This window comes from Gossypium hirsutum, chromosome D12, assembly GCF_007990345.1.
Source record: "Gossypium hirsutum isolate 1008001.06 chromosome D12, Gossypium_hirsutum_v2.1, whole genome shotgun sequence".
In the NCBI taxonomy this organism is placed as follows: domain Eukaryota; kingdom Viridiplantae; phylum Streptophyta; class Magnoliopsida; order Malvales; family Malvaceae; genus Gossypium; species Gossypium hirsutum.
The window spans coordinates 9,964,724-9,983,693 of NC_053448.1; the positions used below are offsets into that span (position 1 = coordinate 9,964,724).

Below are 18,970 nucleotides of genomic sequence, written 5' to 3' on the forward strand. Positions count from 1 at the left end.
GTGTTCGCAATGGGCTGATCAAATACAAGTTTCAGGATCGGGTTTTGTACAGCCTCAGAGGGTTGTTCAACAGCCACCTAGGGGCCTTGGATCGGCTAGGGGTGGTAACGGTATGGGCCGAGAGCAGAGAGAACCAGGCAGAGGTGCTAGTCAGGCTGAGGCAAGAAGCCTGCACTGGTTTATGTTGCTCGACACTGAGAGGATAGAGATGCTCCTGATGATATCACGGTTACGTTCTTTATTTTTGATATACCTTATACTATTCTGATAGACATAGGTTTTACACACTCTTATGCAGCTAGTTCCGCTTCTGAAAACCTGGAGATTTCTGTTGAAAGCACTTCTAGTGAGGTTACTGTACTGAGTCCGTTTGGGCAGTCTGTTTGGGTTAGTAAACTTTATAGGAATGTTTCGTTAGTGGTGCAAAGAGCTATATTTTTAGCAAATTTGATGGAGCTTCTGTTTGGGGAGTTTGACTTTATTCTAGGTATGGACCGGTTGGTTGAGCACCGATTTAGCTTAGATTACGCGACTAAGAGAGTTGTTCTGAGAACTGGGGATGATAAAGAAGTGGTTGTGATCGGCGAGCTTCGAGATTATTTTTCCAATATGATCTTCGCTCTTGTGGCTGATAAACTAGTTCGAAAAGGGTGTGAGGCATATTTGGCCTACGTCAGTGTTTTTGTTTCTAGGAACTCTTCTATCGGGGATATCACAGCAATGAAAAATTCTCCGGATATCTTTTCTAAGTTACCGACTTTACCTCTGAATCGAGAAATTGAGTTCGGTATTGAGCTTCTACCAGGTACAGCTTCAGTGTCTATCGTTCCATAGTGTATGACACTGAAGAAGCTTGTAGAGCTTAAGGCTCAATTTCAAGAGCTTTTGGATCGTGGCTTCATCCATCCTAGTGTGTCTCCGTGGGGGGCACCGATTTTGTTTGTTAAGAAGAAGGATGGGACCACGAGGATGTGTATTGATTATTGATAGTTGAATAAACTGACTGTGAAGAACAAGTATCCACTTCTGAGGATCGACGATCTATTTAATCAGTTTCGAGGAGCTTCAGTGTTTTCTAAAATTGTTCTCCGATCTGGGTACCATCAGTTCAGATTTAAGGATGTTGATGCTCATAATACTGCATTTTGGACTCGTTGTGGACATTATGAGTTCCTACTTATGCCTTTTGGTTTGACGAATGCTCCGACGATATTCATGGATCTAATGAATTGAGTTTTTCAGCCATATCTAGATCAATTCACCGTGATCTTCATCGATGATATTTTAGTTTACTCTAAGACTGATGATGAGCATGATGAGCATCTTAGAGTAGTACTTCAGATACTCCGAGAAAAATAACTCTATGCTAAGCTCAACAAGTGTGAGTTTTGGTTGCGTGAGGTAACTTTTCTGGGTTATGTGGTTTCTGCTAAGGGGATCTGAATTGATCCTAGAAAGATTGAGGCAGTACTTGATTGGAAACAGCCTAAGAACGTATTTGAAATCTATAGTTTTTTGGGTCTCGCGGGTTATTATCGGTGATTTGTCGAGGGGTTCTCTCTGATTGCAACACCTTTGACTAAGCTTCTGCGCAACGGGGTTCTTTTTGTCTAGACTGGTGCATAACAATCGAGTTTCGAGAAGCTCAATTCTATTCTGACTCAGGCTCCTGTTTTAATACAACCTGAATCTGGTAAAGAATTTGTGGTCTACAGTGATATGTCGCACGTCTGTTTGGGATGTGTATTGATACAAGATAGAAAAGTTGTGGCTTATGCATCCCGTCAGCTTAAGACGCACGAAGGAAATTATCCGACATAGGATCTCGAGTTGGTTGCGGTGGTTTTTGCGTTAAAAATCTAGAGGCACAATCTGTATAGTGAGAGGTGTATTATCTACACTGATCACAAGAACATCAAGTACCTTCTTACTCAGAAGGAGTTGAACCTTAGGTAGTGTCGGTGGATTGAGCTGTTCAAAGATTATGACTGCACGATAGAGTATCATCCTGGTAAGACTAATGTGGTGGCCAATACTCTTAGTCGTACAGCGATGACTGATTTGAGAACGATTTTCGCTTATCTTAGTCTGTTAGCCGAGTTGCAAGTTAAGCCGACTTGGATTGATCAAATTCGGGATAAGCAGTTAGGGGATAAGTCTCTGAGTTTGCGGTTCCGACAGATTGAGAGTGGCAGTACTTCAAATTTTAGGCTGAATAAAAATAGGATTCTATGTTTTCGAGGTCGAATTTGTGTGCCGAATGATTCTGATATGAGGCAATCGATTCTAAGGGAGGCGCATAGTAGCCATTATACTATGTATCCCAGTGGTAATAAGATGTATCGGGATCTTCGTGATCAATAAATTTTATTGCTCGTTGTCTGCAGTGTCAGTAGGTTAAGGCTAAGCACCAGTTGCCTTCGGGTTTGCTCCAACCGATTAAGATTCTTTTATGGAAATGGAAATGAGTGACGATAGGCTTCGTTAGTAGGTTGCCCTTGACACCCACTAAGAAAGATTCTATTTGGGTTATCGTAGATCGATTGACCAAGTCTACTCATTTTATTCTGATTCAGATGGACTACTCTTTGTAGAAGTTAGAGAAGCTCTATATCTCTAATATTGTAAGACTGTATGTGGTTCCCGTTTCGATTATTTCTGATAGAGATTCTCGCTTCACTTCTTGGTTCTGGAAGAAACTACATGAGGCTCTGGGTTCGAGATTAGAATTCAATACTGTATTCCATCCTTAGACCGATGGTCAATCTGAGAGGGTGATTCAGATACTAGAGGATATGCTTCGGAGTTGTGTGATTGATTTTCGAGGTAGTTGGGAGGATTGTCTACCGCTAGCTGAGTTCGCCTCCAATAATAGTTTCCAGTCTAGCATTCAGATGGCACCTTACGAGACTGTGTGGTCCTAAGTGTCGTACTCCGCTATGTTTGACTGAGTTGGGTGAGCATCAGATTTTTGGTCCTGAGTTGGTTTTTGATATCGAAGATAAGGTTAGACTAATTTGGGATCGTCTGAAGGCGCCTTTTGATAGACAAAAGTTATATGTGGATCTGAAGATGAGAGATATAGAGTACTCTGTGGGTTACTTCGTTTTTCTTAAGGTTTCTCCGTGGAAGAATGTTCTAAGATTCGATTGTAATGGCAAGTTGAGCCCTAGGTTTATTGTGCCATATCAGATTCTAAAGCATGTGGGATCGGTTACTTATCAGTTGGAATTACCTTCGGAGTTAGATCGTATCCACGATGTGTTTCATGTCTCGATATTGAGGCGATACTGGTTTGACCCATCTCATGTTGTCTCTATTGACGAGATCGAGGTTAGACCGGACTTGACCTTTGAGGAAGAGCCAGTTCAGATTCTAGATTGTGATATTAAGGTTCTGAGGAGGAAGCCCATTCCGTTAGTGAAGGTTCTGTGGCAGAATCATAGCACTGAGGAAGCCACGTGGGAACCTGAGGACTCGATGCGTCAGCTGTAACCTCATCTTTTTTGATCAGGTAAATTTTGAGGTCAAAATTTCTTTTAGGAAGGTAGAGTTGTAACGCCCTAAATTTATTTTTATTTCTGTAAATATCTGACACAAATGTGTATCTCCTTTAATAGTTAAGTGTTCTAGGGGTATTTATAAGGTCTTGGGTTCAAGTACTAAATTTGTTAATTTTTTTATTTTTGATCCAAGCCTTACCCTTGTTCAGTGGGCTTTTATAAAATTTTCTGTTAATCCATGTCAGAATAACTTGTTGGTTCGAATGGTAAGGGGGTGTGTTGTGTTAGAGGTCTTGTATTCGAATCCCTGTGCGAGTGTGGGTATTAATTTTTACTCGGTTAACTATTATAGTTTCGGTTGAACTGAAATTCTAAGGGAGTTATGAGTAGTGGGTTAGTGGGAGAAAAATAAGTGATATTTGGAATATCTTTTATTCTTATTTTCTTCTATTCAGAATTTTCTCTCTCTTCCAAAGAAAAGTTTGACGTAAGTTCTTCTACCTTTTTCTCTGTATTTTGTTCTTTTTCCTATTCTGTTAAATTGCTGTCAAGACCTTGCGTTTTGAAAATTCTTTCATTCTCTATTCGATTGTTAAGTGAAGTTTTGGGTACTTTGTAACTTCTGTTTTCTAACGCTGGTTAGGGTTATATCTGTTGTTTCGGTAAAATGTTGAGTAATTAGGAGATTGATTTATGTTAATTCGTGGTGTAGATGAAGGTGGTGATTGGTGAAGGTTTACTCCAGTAGTCTAAATCATTCTAGGGTTTGTTCGTGTTATCAATAAGTCTTGAGTGTTATTTTAGGTTTTCTACCGATTCGTTAATTGACTACTAAATTGGCATATGGATGTTTTTCTTAGGTTTTAGGGACCTCGGGAGTGTTTTTGCGTTAGAATCGTACCAGGTATGTACCCAAAACGTAGAAAAATGAGCTTCGACAAAAGCCAAAAAAGCATTCTGTCGATGCCACACCGACGTGTGCCTGGCCGTTTGGCTGGCCATGTGCGAGACACAGTCGTGTGGTCGACGAAGGCAGGGTCATATGTAAGACACGACTATGTGATGGTGTGAGTGTGGTCGTGTGGGTCACATGAGCTAGGTCAAGTTGGGCGTGTGAGCCAGACAGGCGGAGTCAATTTGGGCGTGTGGGCCATACAGGCTTGTGGGCCCATATTTTTGAAATTTTCCCTAGGGTCGCACGGATCGTTCTAATCGATTGTGGGTCTACCGCAGGGTCAGTAAGGGCTAACCAAATCCTAAAACTATGTGATTTGTTAGTCTAATATTCTGTTCTGAATATGTTACTGTTATGCATGTCTGATTAGTCTGACGTATTTATATATCTACTATCCGTATATGAGCATGTGAGCATGATAACTCTGATTATATATATTTGATTGGGGTGAGACTGGTATATGTGGAAGAAGTGTTCTGTATGGCGATCATCACCTATATTCTGGCAGTTTGGATGCATTTTATCTAACATGTGCCGTAATGGCTCGATATGGTGTATAGGGATAGGTGAGTGTTTTTAACCCTACATGGTGTGATGGGATGGTCGGAGTTGGTGTGTAGAGGACGGGGGTAGGATTCTGTATTTCTGATCTACATACCTGCTTTATTTTCTGAATTTGTAAAGGGCTTAGGTCCGAAGCTGAATCTGTATCTGGCTGTGTATAAGTTTATTATATGTCTTGCATGTCTATTTCTATTAGGTTACACACTGGGTTTACGAAAACTCAAATCTATTTGTCTGTTCTATTTAGGTAATCCGTAGAGTTAAACGGGTCAGTGCGATAGAGGCTCAGCGGTGACTACTTGATCAAGAACTGTTTTACTTAGTAAATTACATTTTTTATTTATAATTCTGGTTTTATTTGAGAGTTTGTAATTTTTGGGACTCTCCGAACCATTGGTTTTTTTTTTGGATGCAGTTTTTTACTCTTTCGTTCCAATGTATGATGGAAAACACGGTTTTACGAAAACAAAGGTTTTTCTAAAAACACGTACTGGATTTCCAAAATATTACGGTTTTAAGACTTTCGCTGTAAATTATGTTTTAGTAAGTAAATAAATTGAATAACACTTTCAAAAATAGTTATAAACGAATATGAACTATGAAACTTGAATGATTTGACGAAACGACTCAGTTTTCAAAACCTTACCTTGTGACATCTCTGGATTCAGCCATAACGTCTAGGCCAAGTTTGGGGTGTTACAGAATTGAATGTTGTGTATGTGAATTAAATTGTGTAATTGACATGAATGAAAATTGAACACATATCAAAATATATCCGACAAGTAATAAGTCTCGTTTGATTAAATAAAATTTGATGGATACAAGGTTCCCGATTGGTTGTGGTCTTGCATGTATTGCGGACACACCACAGCTCGAAAGAGCATCCCGTTATTAGGTCTCATGAGCTTCCCGTTATATAGTTCTTGCGAGCTTCCCGTTAATAGCTCTTCAGAGCATCGCGATCGGTTGTGATCCTGCATGTGTTGTGGACACACCGCAGCTCTTATGAGCGTCCCAATATTTGGCTCTTTGGAGTTACCCGATTAAAGGCTCTTTGTGAGCCTCTCCGCAGCTTCCCGATATTGGCTAGCTTGAGCCTTCCCGATATTGGCTTGTATGAGCTTCCCGTTAATAGCTATTTAGAGCTTCTCGTTACATGGCTCACATGAGCTTTCCGTTATATGGCTCGAAAGAGCTTCCCGTTTATGTGCTCACATGAGCATTCCCGAATATGAATTTACGAATCTTAGATTTGTACACTTCGTGCGTACTACCCGGGTATCCATCAATATTTTAAATAATTCAACGGGCAAAATCCTAATATGAGAAAACATGAGAATTTGATGTTGTTGAGCTCATACATAATTCTTGATATTCATGTGAAATAAATGACTAACATGTTTGATGAAGTTGTGTGTTTAGGCTATTAGCCAAATTTCTTGGATGCATTTTGTATGCTTATTTAAATGAAAATAATTGGTAAGTAAATTTCCTGTTATACGAACTTACTAAGCATTAAATGCTTACTCTGTTTTATTTCCTCTATTTTATAATACTCAAAGTAAACTATAAGAAAGCAATATTCAAACCTCTTTACTAGTAAGATTTTTGAGGACAAAAATTCTTTAAGGGAGGAGAGTTGTAACAACTCGTTTTTAGTGAAATCAGAACAGTAGTTTCGGGACCAAAAATCTGAGTCCGTAAGAAAAATTATTTTAACATTATTTCATGGTCTACCATATGATAGGAATATCGTATAAAAATTTCGTTAAGAAAATTTTTACCTATTACATATTTAATTGATAAAATTACCAAATTGCATGAAATGCAAAAGTTAAGTTCTAGTAGCTATAAGTATCAAATAGCTATAGAATTCAAAATTTGAGGTCCTTATATGGCAAATAGACCATTAAGAGAAGTTAGTAGATAAGTATGATGATTCATCCATGGAAAATAAAATAAAGAAAAGGACTAAATTGAAAAGTAAAAATAATTAAAGATGATAAGTAATAAAATAATGAAAATATCATCATATTATCATCTTTCCCAAATTATTTTACATGGAAACCCTAGTTAGAAGAGCTTGAAGGTAGCAAGCTTATTTGGTTCAATTAGGTGAGTATTCAAGTATCTTTTTAATAATTTTTATGTTTTCGAGATCGTAAAACCTTAATTTAGCTATCTTGGGGATTAATTTGTAAAGTTATCAAAGTAATAGGGTTTTTCCATGGATAAGTATGCATGAACTGTGAAGTTTTATGGTAGAAAATGAAAGGTTGTTTATAGATAAACAACTTTTGTAAATGGAATTTTGATGAAATTATGATTTAGGGACTAAATTGTAAAGATGTAAAATTCATGGAAAAAATCTAAATTTTATGAAATACATGGGCTGTTAATGTTACATGTAAAAATCGGCTAGGCTTGGAATAAGGATTAATTGCATGAATTTTATTTTCCGAGCCTAGGGATGAAATCATGATTAAATAAAAGTATAGGGGCAAAATAGTAATTTTGCCTAAGATGTGAATTGGATTAGATTGAATATGAATTGTATTAAATTGAGCTAATTACTCGTATAGATTTGGATAGACCAAATACGAAATTGGATCGAGGAAAAGAAAAAGTATCGGATTAGTATATTACAATTCACGAACACTTGTCAAGGTAAGTTTGTGTAACTAAATTGTATATTTATATATTTTTTGTTTGAATTGAATGTTGTGTATCTGAATTAAATTGTGTAATTGACATGAATGAAAATTAAACACACATCAAAATATATCCGACAAGTAATAAGTCTCGTTTGATTAAATGAAATTCGATGGAAACAGGGTTCCCGATTGGTTATGGTCTTGAATGTATTGCGGACACACTATAGCTCGAAAGAGCGTCCCGTTATTAGCTCTCATGAGCTTCTCATTATATGGTTCTTGCGAGCTTCCCGTTAATAGCTTTTCGAAGCATCCCGATCGGTTCTGATCCTGCATGTGTTGTGGACACACTGTAGCTCTTATGAGCGTCTCGATATATGGCTCTTCGGAGCTACCCAATTAAAGGCTCTTTGTGAGCTTCCCGTTAATGGCTCTCCGCAGCTTCCTGATATTGGCTCGCTTGAACCTTCCCGATATTAGCTCGTATGAGCTTCCCGTTAATGGCTCTCCGGAGCTTTCCATTACATGGCTTACATGAGCTTTTCGTTATATGGCTCAAAAGAGCTTCCCATTTATGTGCTTATATAAACATTCCCGAATATGAATTGACGAATCTCAGATTTGTACACTTCGTGTGTACTAATCGGGTATCCATCGATATTTTAAATGATTCAACGGGCAAAATCCTGATATGAGAAAATATATGAATTCAAAGTGAAACGTTATCTGTGTCGAAACCATTTTTTTGAAAACAAAAAATTTTAGGTTGTTGACTTTTAAAAAATAAATAAATAAATAAAAATTGGGAGTCGCTATCAATCTTTTGTTAAGGTGTGATTGGGTCACCTAAAAACGACTTTTGTCTACGAATTTTAGAAAAACGGGTCCGGGAGTCGGTTACGTATGAGGAAGGATTAGCACCCTCATAACGCCCAAAAATTGGTACCTAGTTAATTAATTAATGTCTTAATGTCGAAAATTTGAAAAATATAATCCTTAGCAAAAAAAACTTAAAAATGTTACGTATTAAGACCCTTATCATTTCAGAGAAAGAAAATGTTACACCCAATGCGTTAGGGCACGACATTCTAATTTCCTCAAAAATGAATTAGGCCAGAATACTCGTGTAATAAAAATTTAAAAGAATATCTATTTATTCAAGATTTAAGAAATCGCGGCCCAATACGTTAGGGCACAATTCCTCCAAAATCCCAAACTTGAAATATTTCCTTTATTATTTTTTAGAGAAAAATCTTCATTTCGAGAAATAAATGCGTCACATCCAATACGTTAGGACACAACGTGTTGAATTCCCAATAATGAGTTCTTATTTTTTTGATTAAAGAGAAATGCTCGGTCGTTAGATTTAACGAAGAAAATCGGAACCCAATACGTTAGGGCTCAATTTTCTTGAAAATCCTAAATACGAGTATTATCTCTATTTTGAAAATTTTCTATTTTTAAAATCGAGTAAAAGATGATGTAACGTTATATTGAATGTATGTATAAATGTCACAATAACAAATGCTACAATTGTATAGAAATAATATATAAATGGTAAATAAAAGAAATTAATATAAATAAATAAAACAATGAAAATGTAAAAATATTAAATAAATGAGCAACGTAAAGCATTCTTTTAGAATATAAATGCAAACACAAATAAATAAACAAGTGAGGGACATAAGCAAAACTATAAAGTAGAAAAAATAAAGGATATAAAGTATGTATATAATATATCTATTGAAATTATGAAAAAATAAAAGACATACATAAGGTACGAAGATGGATTATAAAATTTATAAAATAATATGTATATACAAATTATAATAAAAAATCTATGTAAAACTAGGAATATTTAAAATGTAAAGAATATATATAAATGCGCATTAAGACATTTGCAAAAATAATAAGAAAATAAATATATGGATATATGTATATATGTATATATTTAATTTTGAAATAAATGTGCACTTGTATATATAGATTATGAAAATAATAATGATTATGTATATAAATTATAGAAATAAAAATAATAATTACACCGTTTAAATTAATTAATTCCTAAAAATAACAAAAAGAGGACTAATTTGAATTAGAAATTGAAATATGGGGCCAATCCACGAATAAACGGAGACTGGAGGGCCCTATTGAACACGCTAATAATTCAGAGGGGCTGGAAAGGAAATTACCCCTTTCTCCTCCAAAACGGCGTCGTTCAAATATGATTAAATTAAAATCGAAGAAAAATTAAAGGGGTAAATTTTAAGAATAAAAGAAACTTAAGTGTAAAAATAATAAAGGCAGAGGGGCTAAAAGAGAAATTTACCCCTCTGCTTAAAAGCACGCGGATCCTCCCCGGTCGGGTCACACGCGCAGGTCATGGAGTGATACTGCGCCGTTTTGCTATTATTATTAAAAATAAAAGATTTTCTAAAAACATTCCATTTCTTTTTTTTTAAAGAATAGAAAGCAGAGAGTTTCCCTCTCTGCTAGGGTTTTCTTTAACCCAAACTCCCTAGCCCCCACAACCACTTCGGCGAACCCGAATCTCCCCTCCGGTTCCAATTTGGCAGCAAATAGGGTTTTGTCTTCCTCTACGCAGGTACGTATATTCCCCTCTTTTTTGTTTTGCCAAGGAGAAAAATAATAATAATAATAATAATAAAATAAAAGAACACAGTAGAGAAACGCAGAGAAAAATAAAAAATGGTAAATCACCTTTTTTTTTAACTGTTAATCGTTTTTTTCTTTATTGATTTTTTTCAAAATCGGATCCCCCAATAATGTATCCTTAATGGCTTTATATAGCCATAATAAAAAAATATAGAAATAAAATCTTGTTTACATTGATTTGATTCTCAATCTTTTGATTTCTTTCCATTACATTGATTTGATTCTCAATCTTTTGATTTCTTTCCATTACATTGATTTGATTCTCAATCCTTTGATTTCTTTCCATTACTGTTTTGCTTCCTTTTTTGTGTGCAGATGAAGATCCGGGGAGGCGGCTAATGCAAAGATCCTGGTTGCGGCGCAAGTTCATCCTAAAAACCCTAGGGTTTCTGATTGTTTGGGCCACTGGATTTGGGGTTTGGTTTTGGGCCTCTGTTTGATTTGGGCCACATAGGCCCGTTTGTAATTTGGGCCCTTTTGACCCGGGCAAAAATAAGGTATTACAATCTGTATATACACGAAATACATGGGAATTTGATGTTGATGAGCTCATACATAATTCTTTATATTCATGTGAAATAAATGACTAACATGTTTTATGAAGTTGGGTGTTTAGGCTATTAGCCAAATTGTTTGGATGTATTTTGTATGCTTATTTAAATGAAAATTATTGGTAAGTAAATTTCTTGTTATATGAACTTACTAAGCGTTAAATGCTTACTTTGTTTTATTTCCTCTGTTTTATAGTACTCGAAAGCTCGTAAAGGTTGGAAGCTAGTCGGAGTCACATCACACTATCCCTCAGACTTTTCGGTATATATATAGTAAACTAATTTTGGTTATAATGGCATGTATAGGCTAAATATGACCAATGATGGCAATGTAAATGTTTGGTTGTAACTAGCCAATGGAATGGCTTGTGAAAGACATGTTTTGATGAGTTTATATATGGTCTTAATGTGTTTGATGAGTCTTTCAATTAGTTAAATGATGAAAATTATATAGGCTCATTATTAATTGATTTGAGTTAGTATAATTGATAAGATATGCATGCATGTGAAATGGTTCACTTAGGGGAAATTGAATACTTGGATATATAGGATGTTATAATATGTACTAAACTTGGTTTTAACTTGATTTGAATGATTGGTATTGCCTTATGAATGTGTTAAAGTGTTGATGTAGGTGGAAGACAATTTGGGTGAGAAAAGTGGCCTTGGAAATAGCCTATTTTTGTCCACACGAGTAGAGACACGAGCGTGTGATTTGGCTGTGTGTCCCATGCATCTTTAAAATTCAAAACAGAATGCTCAGAATTGATCACACGGCCTAGCACACGGGCGTGTGGCTTGGCCGTGTGACCCTTGCAGTTATTTACTGATGTTCACACGGCCTAGCACACAGGCGTGTGGCTTGGCCGTGTAACCAAGTCAGAGAGTTACACGGGTACAGACACGGGCTGGACATGGCCGTGTGCCCTATTTTGAATGCCCATACGGCCTGACCACACGGGCGTGTGTCCCCTGTACCTTGGAAAAATTTTGAAATTTTGCGAAAATTTCTCTGAGTACCTAGTTTAGTCCCAACTTGTTTCTAATGCATGTTTTGGGTCTCGAGGGCTCATATAAGGGACTTTATGAATAATATCTGACGTGAATGTTAAATAATATGAAATGTCTGTATTTGATCTGTATATTCCAGCAATGCTCCATAACCTTATTCCGGTGATGGATATGGGTTAGGGGTGTTATAGTTAGAATTAGGGGTTTGCCAAAAAAAAATTAGAAATAATGATAGGGAAAAGACTTGAACCTTGAATCTTTAGGGAGGGGTACTAATGTTTAACCATTGAAGTTGTAGCTCATTTCTTACTTATTTTAGACAGTTAATCGTATATATGTTTTTGTCTGTTTTTGTCGAAAATTTAAGAAATTATAAAAGGACGGAAGGTTTTGAACTTGAGACCCCCCTAGGATAAATGCTCTAAATCTTTCATTTCTCGCTTAATCTTATTTCTTAACTGTATATATTTATTTTGGAGTGTGACTTTACCCTAGTTTGCCGAAAATAATAAAACAAGAGAAAGGGAGATCGAACCTAGGATCTCTAGAGATATTTACATTACTTAATCGCTAGCCCAAATACTCAATTTTATTTAGATTCTTACAACATTTATTCTTAAAACGAGGTGTGACACTTGCTTGGGTTTAAAACTAATGCAAATGGAGGGATTTAAACTTGGGTTTCAAAGACAAATTCACTAACACTTAACCATTAAGCTAGTAACTTTCTTGTTTAACACACGCACAATGATAACCTTATAAATCAGGCCTGACCACCCTCGGTTTCACAAACCCTGATTCTATTAACCCTATTTTTGAGATGTGACACAGAATTTATATATTGTCTCAATTTGGTCCTAATTCTAAAAAAATAAAAAAATACATAAATATTTTCAATATATATTAAATTTAAATATATATTTAAAAAATAGCTAGATCTTGATTCTATTTTTATATATTATTATTTTTTGAAAATTTTTATATATATTTGAATATTTTAGAGTTAGGACTAAATTCAAACAATATGTAAACATTGAAGGTTAATTTTTTAAAAATAATGACTAAATTGCCACAATATATAAAAGTTCAGAGCTAAATTTGTTATTATTCCAAATTTTGAACTGTCAGCTCACTCTTCAATTGAACACTTAATAACACTTAAGGAAATTGACAAAAAATAAAATTTTGATTAATTGGATGATCATTTTGAAAGTTTTTAAAATTAGGTGACAAAAGAAAACTTAAACGTAACTATGTAGTTTAATTCTTTTATAACTTCTTATGTTTTGGTATGATAATAATAAGACACATTGCACTCTCGCACAACTTCGAATATTAAAAATTATATTTTTGTAAGGGGCAACTACAAATCTGAATATAAATTATAAAAAAGACATGAATGATAAAAAAAAAATTTAAATCACCTTCCTTCACCTAATTACTCTTGTTTCAATAGATCACACAATATTGCCACATTTGCATGCAACTTGACCAGTTCCAACGGCAAAGCAATGGTTATCAATTAACCTCATAATTTCCTCTTTTTTCATAATCCAAAATGCTAACCTCCTCAATTAATCCATTCTTCTAGCTCATTCAAGGGCATTAGTAGTCATTTCCATAACTTAACTCTCCATTAATCATTTTAACTTATGGTCTAATTTCACACTCCCTCCCTCATGTTTTACTCCAACTCCATTCTAGTCCACAGCCAAATTCTAAATTCTAAATTTTCCTCCAATTTCATTATCTATTCAAAATATATAATATATTACATTATTTATATATGATGCGATTTATATCACACAAAAACTAATAAATAAACAAATAAAATCATTAAATATTAAATTAAAATGGAATTTGATTGATTTTTTATAAATATAAATAAATTTAAAAGGTGATATTTCAAATCAGATTTTGCTTCAACAAGCATAATATCAATTTAATACATAAGATTTGTTTTAATTGGGGTTAAAAGGTAGATTTAGCTCTAAAGCTTTACCCCTTTGGTATTTTATTATTATTATTTTGGTGCTTGAAGTTGTAAATTATTGTACAAAACACTGCTAGGAAAAAAAAACCTTTTCATGTGGCATAATTTTTTAAAAATAAATTAAAAAATCTTAATATATTAAAAAAGAAAATTTGTGCCAGGTGACAGTTTTCTAATTAAGCATTAACCCTTTGAGTGGTTATTGGATTTGTTGATGGGAGCTGAGCCTCACCCTCGCTCTGGTGTTCACCTTCAACCCCAACACACCTTCCATCCCAAGTCCTAAAAAACCTAACCCCCCCAAGAGAAAAGAAAAAAAAAGACTAGCCATGGATTCCAGCCAACCCCACCCCTCTAAACCCTCTGCCTCCAAACTCCCCATCAAGCGTAAATCCCCTCACCACCCCCAGTTCTTCACCCCAAAACTTGAATACCAACCCATCATTCTTCCTCCCCCAAACCCAAACCCAAACCCCAACCCCAAACCCTCCTTTCAAATTCCAACGGATCTGGTCAGAGCCCGACGAGATCCGTTTCCTCCAAGCCCTTCTCCGATCCCATCATCTCTCTTTCCCCAAAGACCTCCCTCTTTTCTACTCCTCCTTTTCCCACTCCATGTCTCAACCTTATACCAAGTCCCAACTCTCCGAAAAGCTTAGGAGACTTAGGAAAAAGTTCAGGGTCGTTTCCTCTAGGCTGGCTCGAGGCTTGAACCCTTCTTCTCTCTCTCTTCATGATCGAGCTCTGTTTGATCTTTCTAAAAGGCTTTGGAGCCCCGAGTTTGCTTCCTCTTCCCCTTTTGGTAAGAACAGTTCCGGGTTTAATGGCGTTGCTGGGAATGGTTTTGATGATTGTGACACAATTGATGATGACGGGGAAGTGAAGATTAACGGGGTTAGTTTGCATTATGATTTTGCCGCGGGAAGGGATGAGGTTATTAGTGGCGAGACAATTGATGGGGTGTTGGCGAAAAGCGTGTTGAATGCGTTCGATGAGTGTATCAAGGAGGTTCGGGTGATGTTCACGAAGCAGGGTGTGGTGTGCATGGATACAACGGAGAGGAAGTGGAAGGAGCAAAGGGTTTCTGAGTTTGACGTGTTGGGTAGGCGGCTGAGGCTGGTTATCGAGAATTCTTTGACTAGGCGATGAGTTTTTCTTCTAGAACTGGTCGAATAATTGAGATGATAAAAATTTGTACATTCCAGCCCTTGTAGATAAATTTTCAGGTTGGTTTATGTTTCGATGTTCTTCCGTATTGGAGTGTTTTTTTTTATTATAAAAGTCTGATTTTTTCTTTCACATGGTATACTTGTGAGCTTCAAATGTTCATGGATTTCCCTCGACTTCAGTAGTTATTGTTGATAAAACTGGTGGTTATTGCTCATCAGTTGGGATGATAAACTTTTCTTGCTGTTGCTCATCATAGCAGATAAATTTTCAGGTTGGTTCAGGTTTCAATGTTCTTTCATATTGGAGTTTTTGTTGATAAAAAATCTGATATATTAATACTGTGAGCTTCTAATGTTAATGAAGTTTCTTTGAGTTCAAATGCTATTGTTATGAGGAATCTGAGGATGACTTATTAAATATTAAAAGGGGTGAATAGATTGTTTCATAGCAACGACTAAAAGTTTGACTTGGATAATTGAAATTATAATGTTTTATCGTGGAGATTTGCTAGAATGCTTTGGGTAGATTCTATTGGAGTTATGGAGCATTTTATGTTTAATAACCCAAGGTTCTTAGAGAGTAACATTGGATGGGTAATTGCAGAGTACTTTGTCAGTCTTAGTAGTTAGAGCAATTAGATAAGATCTTAATCATTTTAGGTTCATTTGTCCTGTGCATTATTCTTCCTTGGTTAGATAACATTTCGAGCAACACGTGTTTTAGGAACAAAATCAATTGAGTTTTGTTTGCTTCATCCGGCAACACAGTATTCTCGGCTTCGAAAAATGAATTTCAAACTGTTTAGAGAAGTCATCTTGCATCTTGCAGAAACTAATCAGTCTTTATATTTGCCTCTCACCTTTTCCACATTGTTGTTTTGTTTGACTTAATTATATATCTCCACATCGTTACTTTTCTGTTCCACAATTCTCTTAACTTCTGAAATTATAACATCAATTTCAATTGGAATTGCATGTTGAAGTTGAAGATGTTTGCTTTTTTTCTTTTTGTGTGTGAGTGATAGTACATACACTGAACTCTCAATTATTAGAAGTGTTTTCTGGCACTGAAGTGAAATTTAAGAATCACAGTAGTTATAAATATTGCAGGATGAAGATTCTTAGTGCTGTTCCTATTTTTTGAAACAACCCTTTCAATTGCTTTGATCATCATGCATGTTATGTTTTAAAAGCCTCAATCTGATCATGCCAAATTTGAGTTTTAGGCCGAAATACTGGCATGGCATGTAATGTAGTGACTGATTTGAGCAATGAGATATGGTGCTTGAAGAACATGCAGGCACACATCATATTGCCTCTTGAATGATGCATGAATGAATGCATCAACCATTTTGCCCTGTCCGCTGAGAAAATGAGATTAAGTACATGAATATTATCTTTTATTTAATAAAGGTAAATTTGTAAATTATCATTACATTATTAGTAAAGTAATCAAAGAATTAAACATGATAATGTAACTTTTCTGATATTTTAATCAATACCTTTTAATGCTTAACAAATGTTGTAAAATAACTTCATTGACAATCTCATTCCAAAAAATCACTTAGTAAAGTACAAAGTATTTAAATATAAAAAGAAAAAATGTTAATAGAAAAGCTTATCGACGATGGGGCGAGCTTTACACAAAGCTTCCAAAGGGTGAAGTTTAGGCATAATGGTCCCTTTACCTTCGCTCATATCAATTTCCTTCCCCTCAATTCTTTCCCATTCAAAGCACTGAATCAATGATCCTAAAGCCAGACCCACCGTTCGTTGAGCTAGATTGGCCCCTGGACACGACCTCCTACCCAACCCAAACGGCAAGAGCTTCTGAGAATGCTCTATTTTCTCACTATTACCATCAAATCTCTCAGGCTTAAAGCTTGTTGGATCATCCCATACGTTCGGGTCTCGATGGATGGCCCATGCGTTCACCAACACAATTGTGCCACTTGGCACGTCGTATCCTCCTATGCTGCAATCAGTGGATGGCATGTGTGGGACCAAAAGAGGCGCTGCAGGGTATAACCTAAGTGTCTCATATATTATACTTTGAAGGTAATGCAGTTTGGGAACATCTGATTCTTCAATCAGCTTTTCTTCACCAATTAAATTGTCTATTTCATCTCTAGCTTTCTTCAGCACTTGCGGGTGATTTAACAAATTGGCCATTGCCCACTCCATTGTCACTGATGATGTATCAGTTCCTGCAAATAGGATCACCTGCACACGACACAGCAATATTCTTAATTTCATCATACTTACAAAGTATTGATCAGAGTAGAAAGACTGAAACTAACCATTATGAACCCCTTGATAATTTCATCAGTGTAGTAAAGAGGATCAGATTCTTGCATGGAAAGGAGATGATCAATCATACTATTATTCTTCAGTTTATTACTTCGATGGTCGTCAACCAACTTCTGCAAAAATCCATCCAATCTTTTTCCAAGCTTTTTCAGCTTTCCTTCAAACCCTAGACCAAACCAGTTCAACACAGGCAAGTAATCTGCTGGATTTCCCGTTCCACTGTTCTTAGCTACCTCCACCATAAGCTCCCTAAACTCCCTGGCTTCTTCTTCATTCGTCACTTCATCCCCGTAGTACCGTTTTCCCGCCAACATCCTCATTATGTTGTTAAACGTCAAGTCGGAAAGCATGGGTTTCAGCTCCACTTTGACGAAGTCCTGACGCGAATCAGTCGACAGTCTTAGCATCAACCGCCTGGTTTCGTCTTTCCGAACGTTTACGGAGGCGTTTAGGCGACCCGAAGAGAAGATCTCGGTGGCACCAATTCGACGTAAGTTGCGCCAATGATCACCGTAAGACGAGGAGATAAGTGTAGTGTAATTGTAGCCTAAGTGCTTGGCGATGATGAACTTGGGTCGGTTTGCGAAAATGATATCATTCTTGATCAAACATTCCTCGGCTGCGGTCGAGGACGACACCACGACCATGAGCCGGGAACCAAGCTTGACAGAGAAGATCGGACCATATTTTTGGGAGAAAGTGTGGTGCAAACGATGGATGGGTGGTTTTAGGAGGTGAAGGTGGCCAACAATGGGGAGTGACGGTGGGGTTGGGGGGAGGTTTTTACGGTGTCTTCTTGATCGAAGAAACAAGTTTAAACAAATGATGAAAAATATAAAAGAAAGAAATGAGTAGAGAGTTATTGATTCTTCCATTCTTTTTGGCTTTACTTTTGATGGGTTTTTTTTCTTCTTTTTATTGAAACACCTAAAATGTTTATATATCGGGCTTACATATAAGTGTCGTCCAAACAATTAACTCTAGTTTCCAAATTTGACCTACTTTTCAATGGGTCAAATGTTTGATTTTTCAAATGCACTAGAAAGTTTGATCTTTTAGGGTCATACCATGTTTTGCATTACTTATCTACGAGTCGAAGTTAAGAAATTTTGTTAGGGAAATTAAGATATAATGCATGAATTTGATGAATTTTAGTCCTTCATACTTTTGAATTGCTCAATTTTAGACCTATACTTTTTTGTTTTTGAAATTTTAGGTAACGTTGGTTAAATTCTGTTATTATGCGTAAAATTGTACATTTAGAGCTAGTTTAGCATTACTTTTGAAAAATGTTTTTAAAAAGTTTGATTTAAAATCTAAATGTTTAGTATTGTTGACAAAAAAAACCTTTTAAGAGCTAAAATATTCATTTTAGTCGTGATGTTGTAAACTAAAAAAAATGCATTTAAATAGTATTTAAATTTTTTATATTACAATATTTCAATAAAATATAAAAAATAATTTATTGTAATTCATTATTAAAATTTTGATTATGAAATACAAATTTTGAATATTTTAAAGTAATTAATATTAATTATTTGTAAAATTCAATTTGAATATATAAATTATATTAGACACCAAAAG

At 35.7% G+C, this 18,970-nt stretch overlaps 1 protein-coding gene, 1 long non-coding RNA gene and 1 pseudogene across 2 annotated transcripts; 2 read left to right on the forward strand and 1 right to left on the reverse strand.

The window, feature by feature from the left end:
• Positions 1-10,144: 10,144 nt before the first annotated feature.
• LOC121224666 (uncharacterized) lies at positions 10,145-11,312 on the forward strand. The gene is made up of 3 exons (XR_005922353.1): positions 10,145-10,281; positions 10,668-10,849; positions 11,100-11,312. It is a non-coding gene; the product is annotated as an uncharacterized lncRNA (long non-coding RNA).
• A 2,773-nt stretch (positions 11,313-14,085) lies between these two features.
• LOC107945766 (probable transcription factor At5g28040) lies at positions 14,086-15,291 on the forward strand (annotated as a pseudogene).
• Positions 15,292-16,601: 1,310 nt separating this feature from the next.
• On the reverse strand, positions 16,602-18,374 carry LOC107945765 (cytochrome P450 81Q32). Its single transcript, XM_016879881.2, has 2 exons — positions 17,377-18,374; positions 16,602-17,299 (listed from the first exon to the last, which is right to left on the reverse strand). The coding sequence occupies exons 1-2, from the start codon at positions 18,259-18,261 to the stop codon at positions 16,682-16,684; spliced, it is 1,503 nt and encodes a 500-aa protein (XP_016735370.1). The 5' UTR covers positions 18,262-18,374; the 3' UTR covers positions 16,602-16,681.
• Positions 18,375-18,970: the final 596 nt, after the last annotated feature.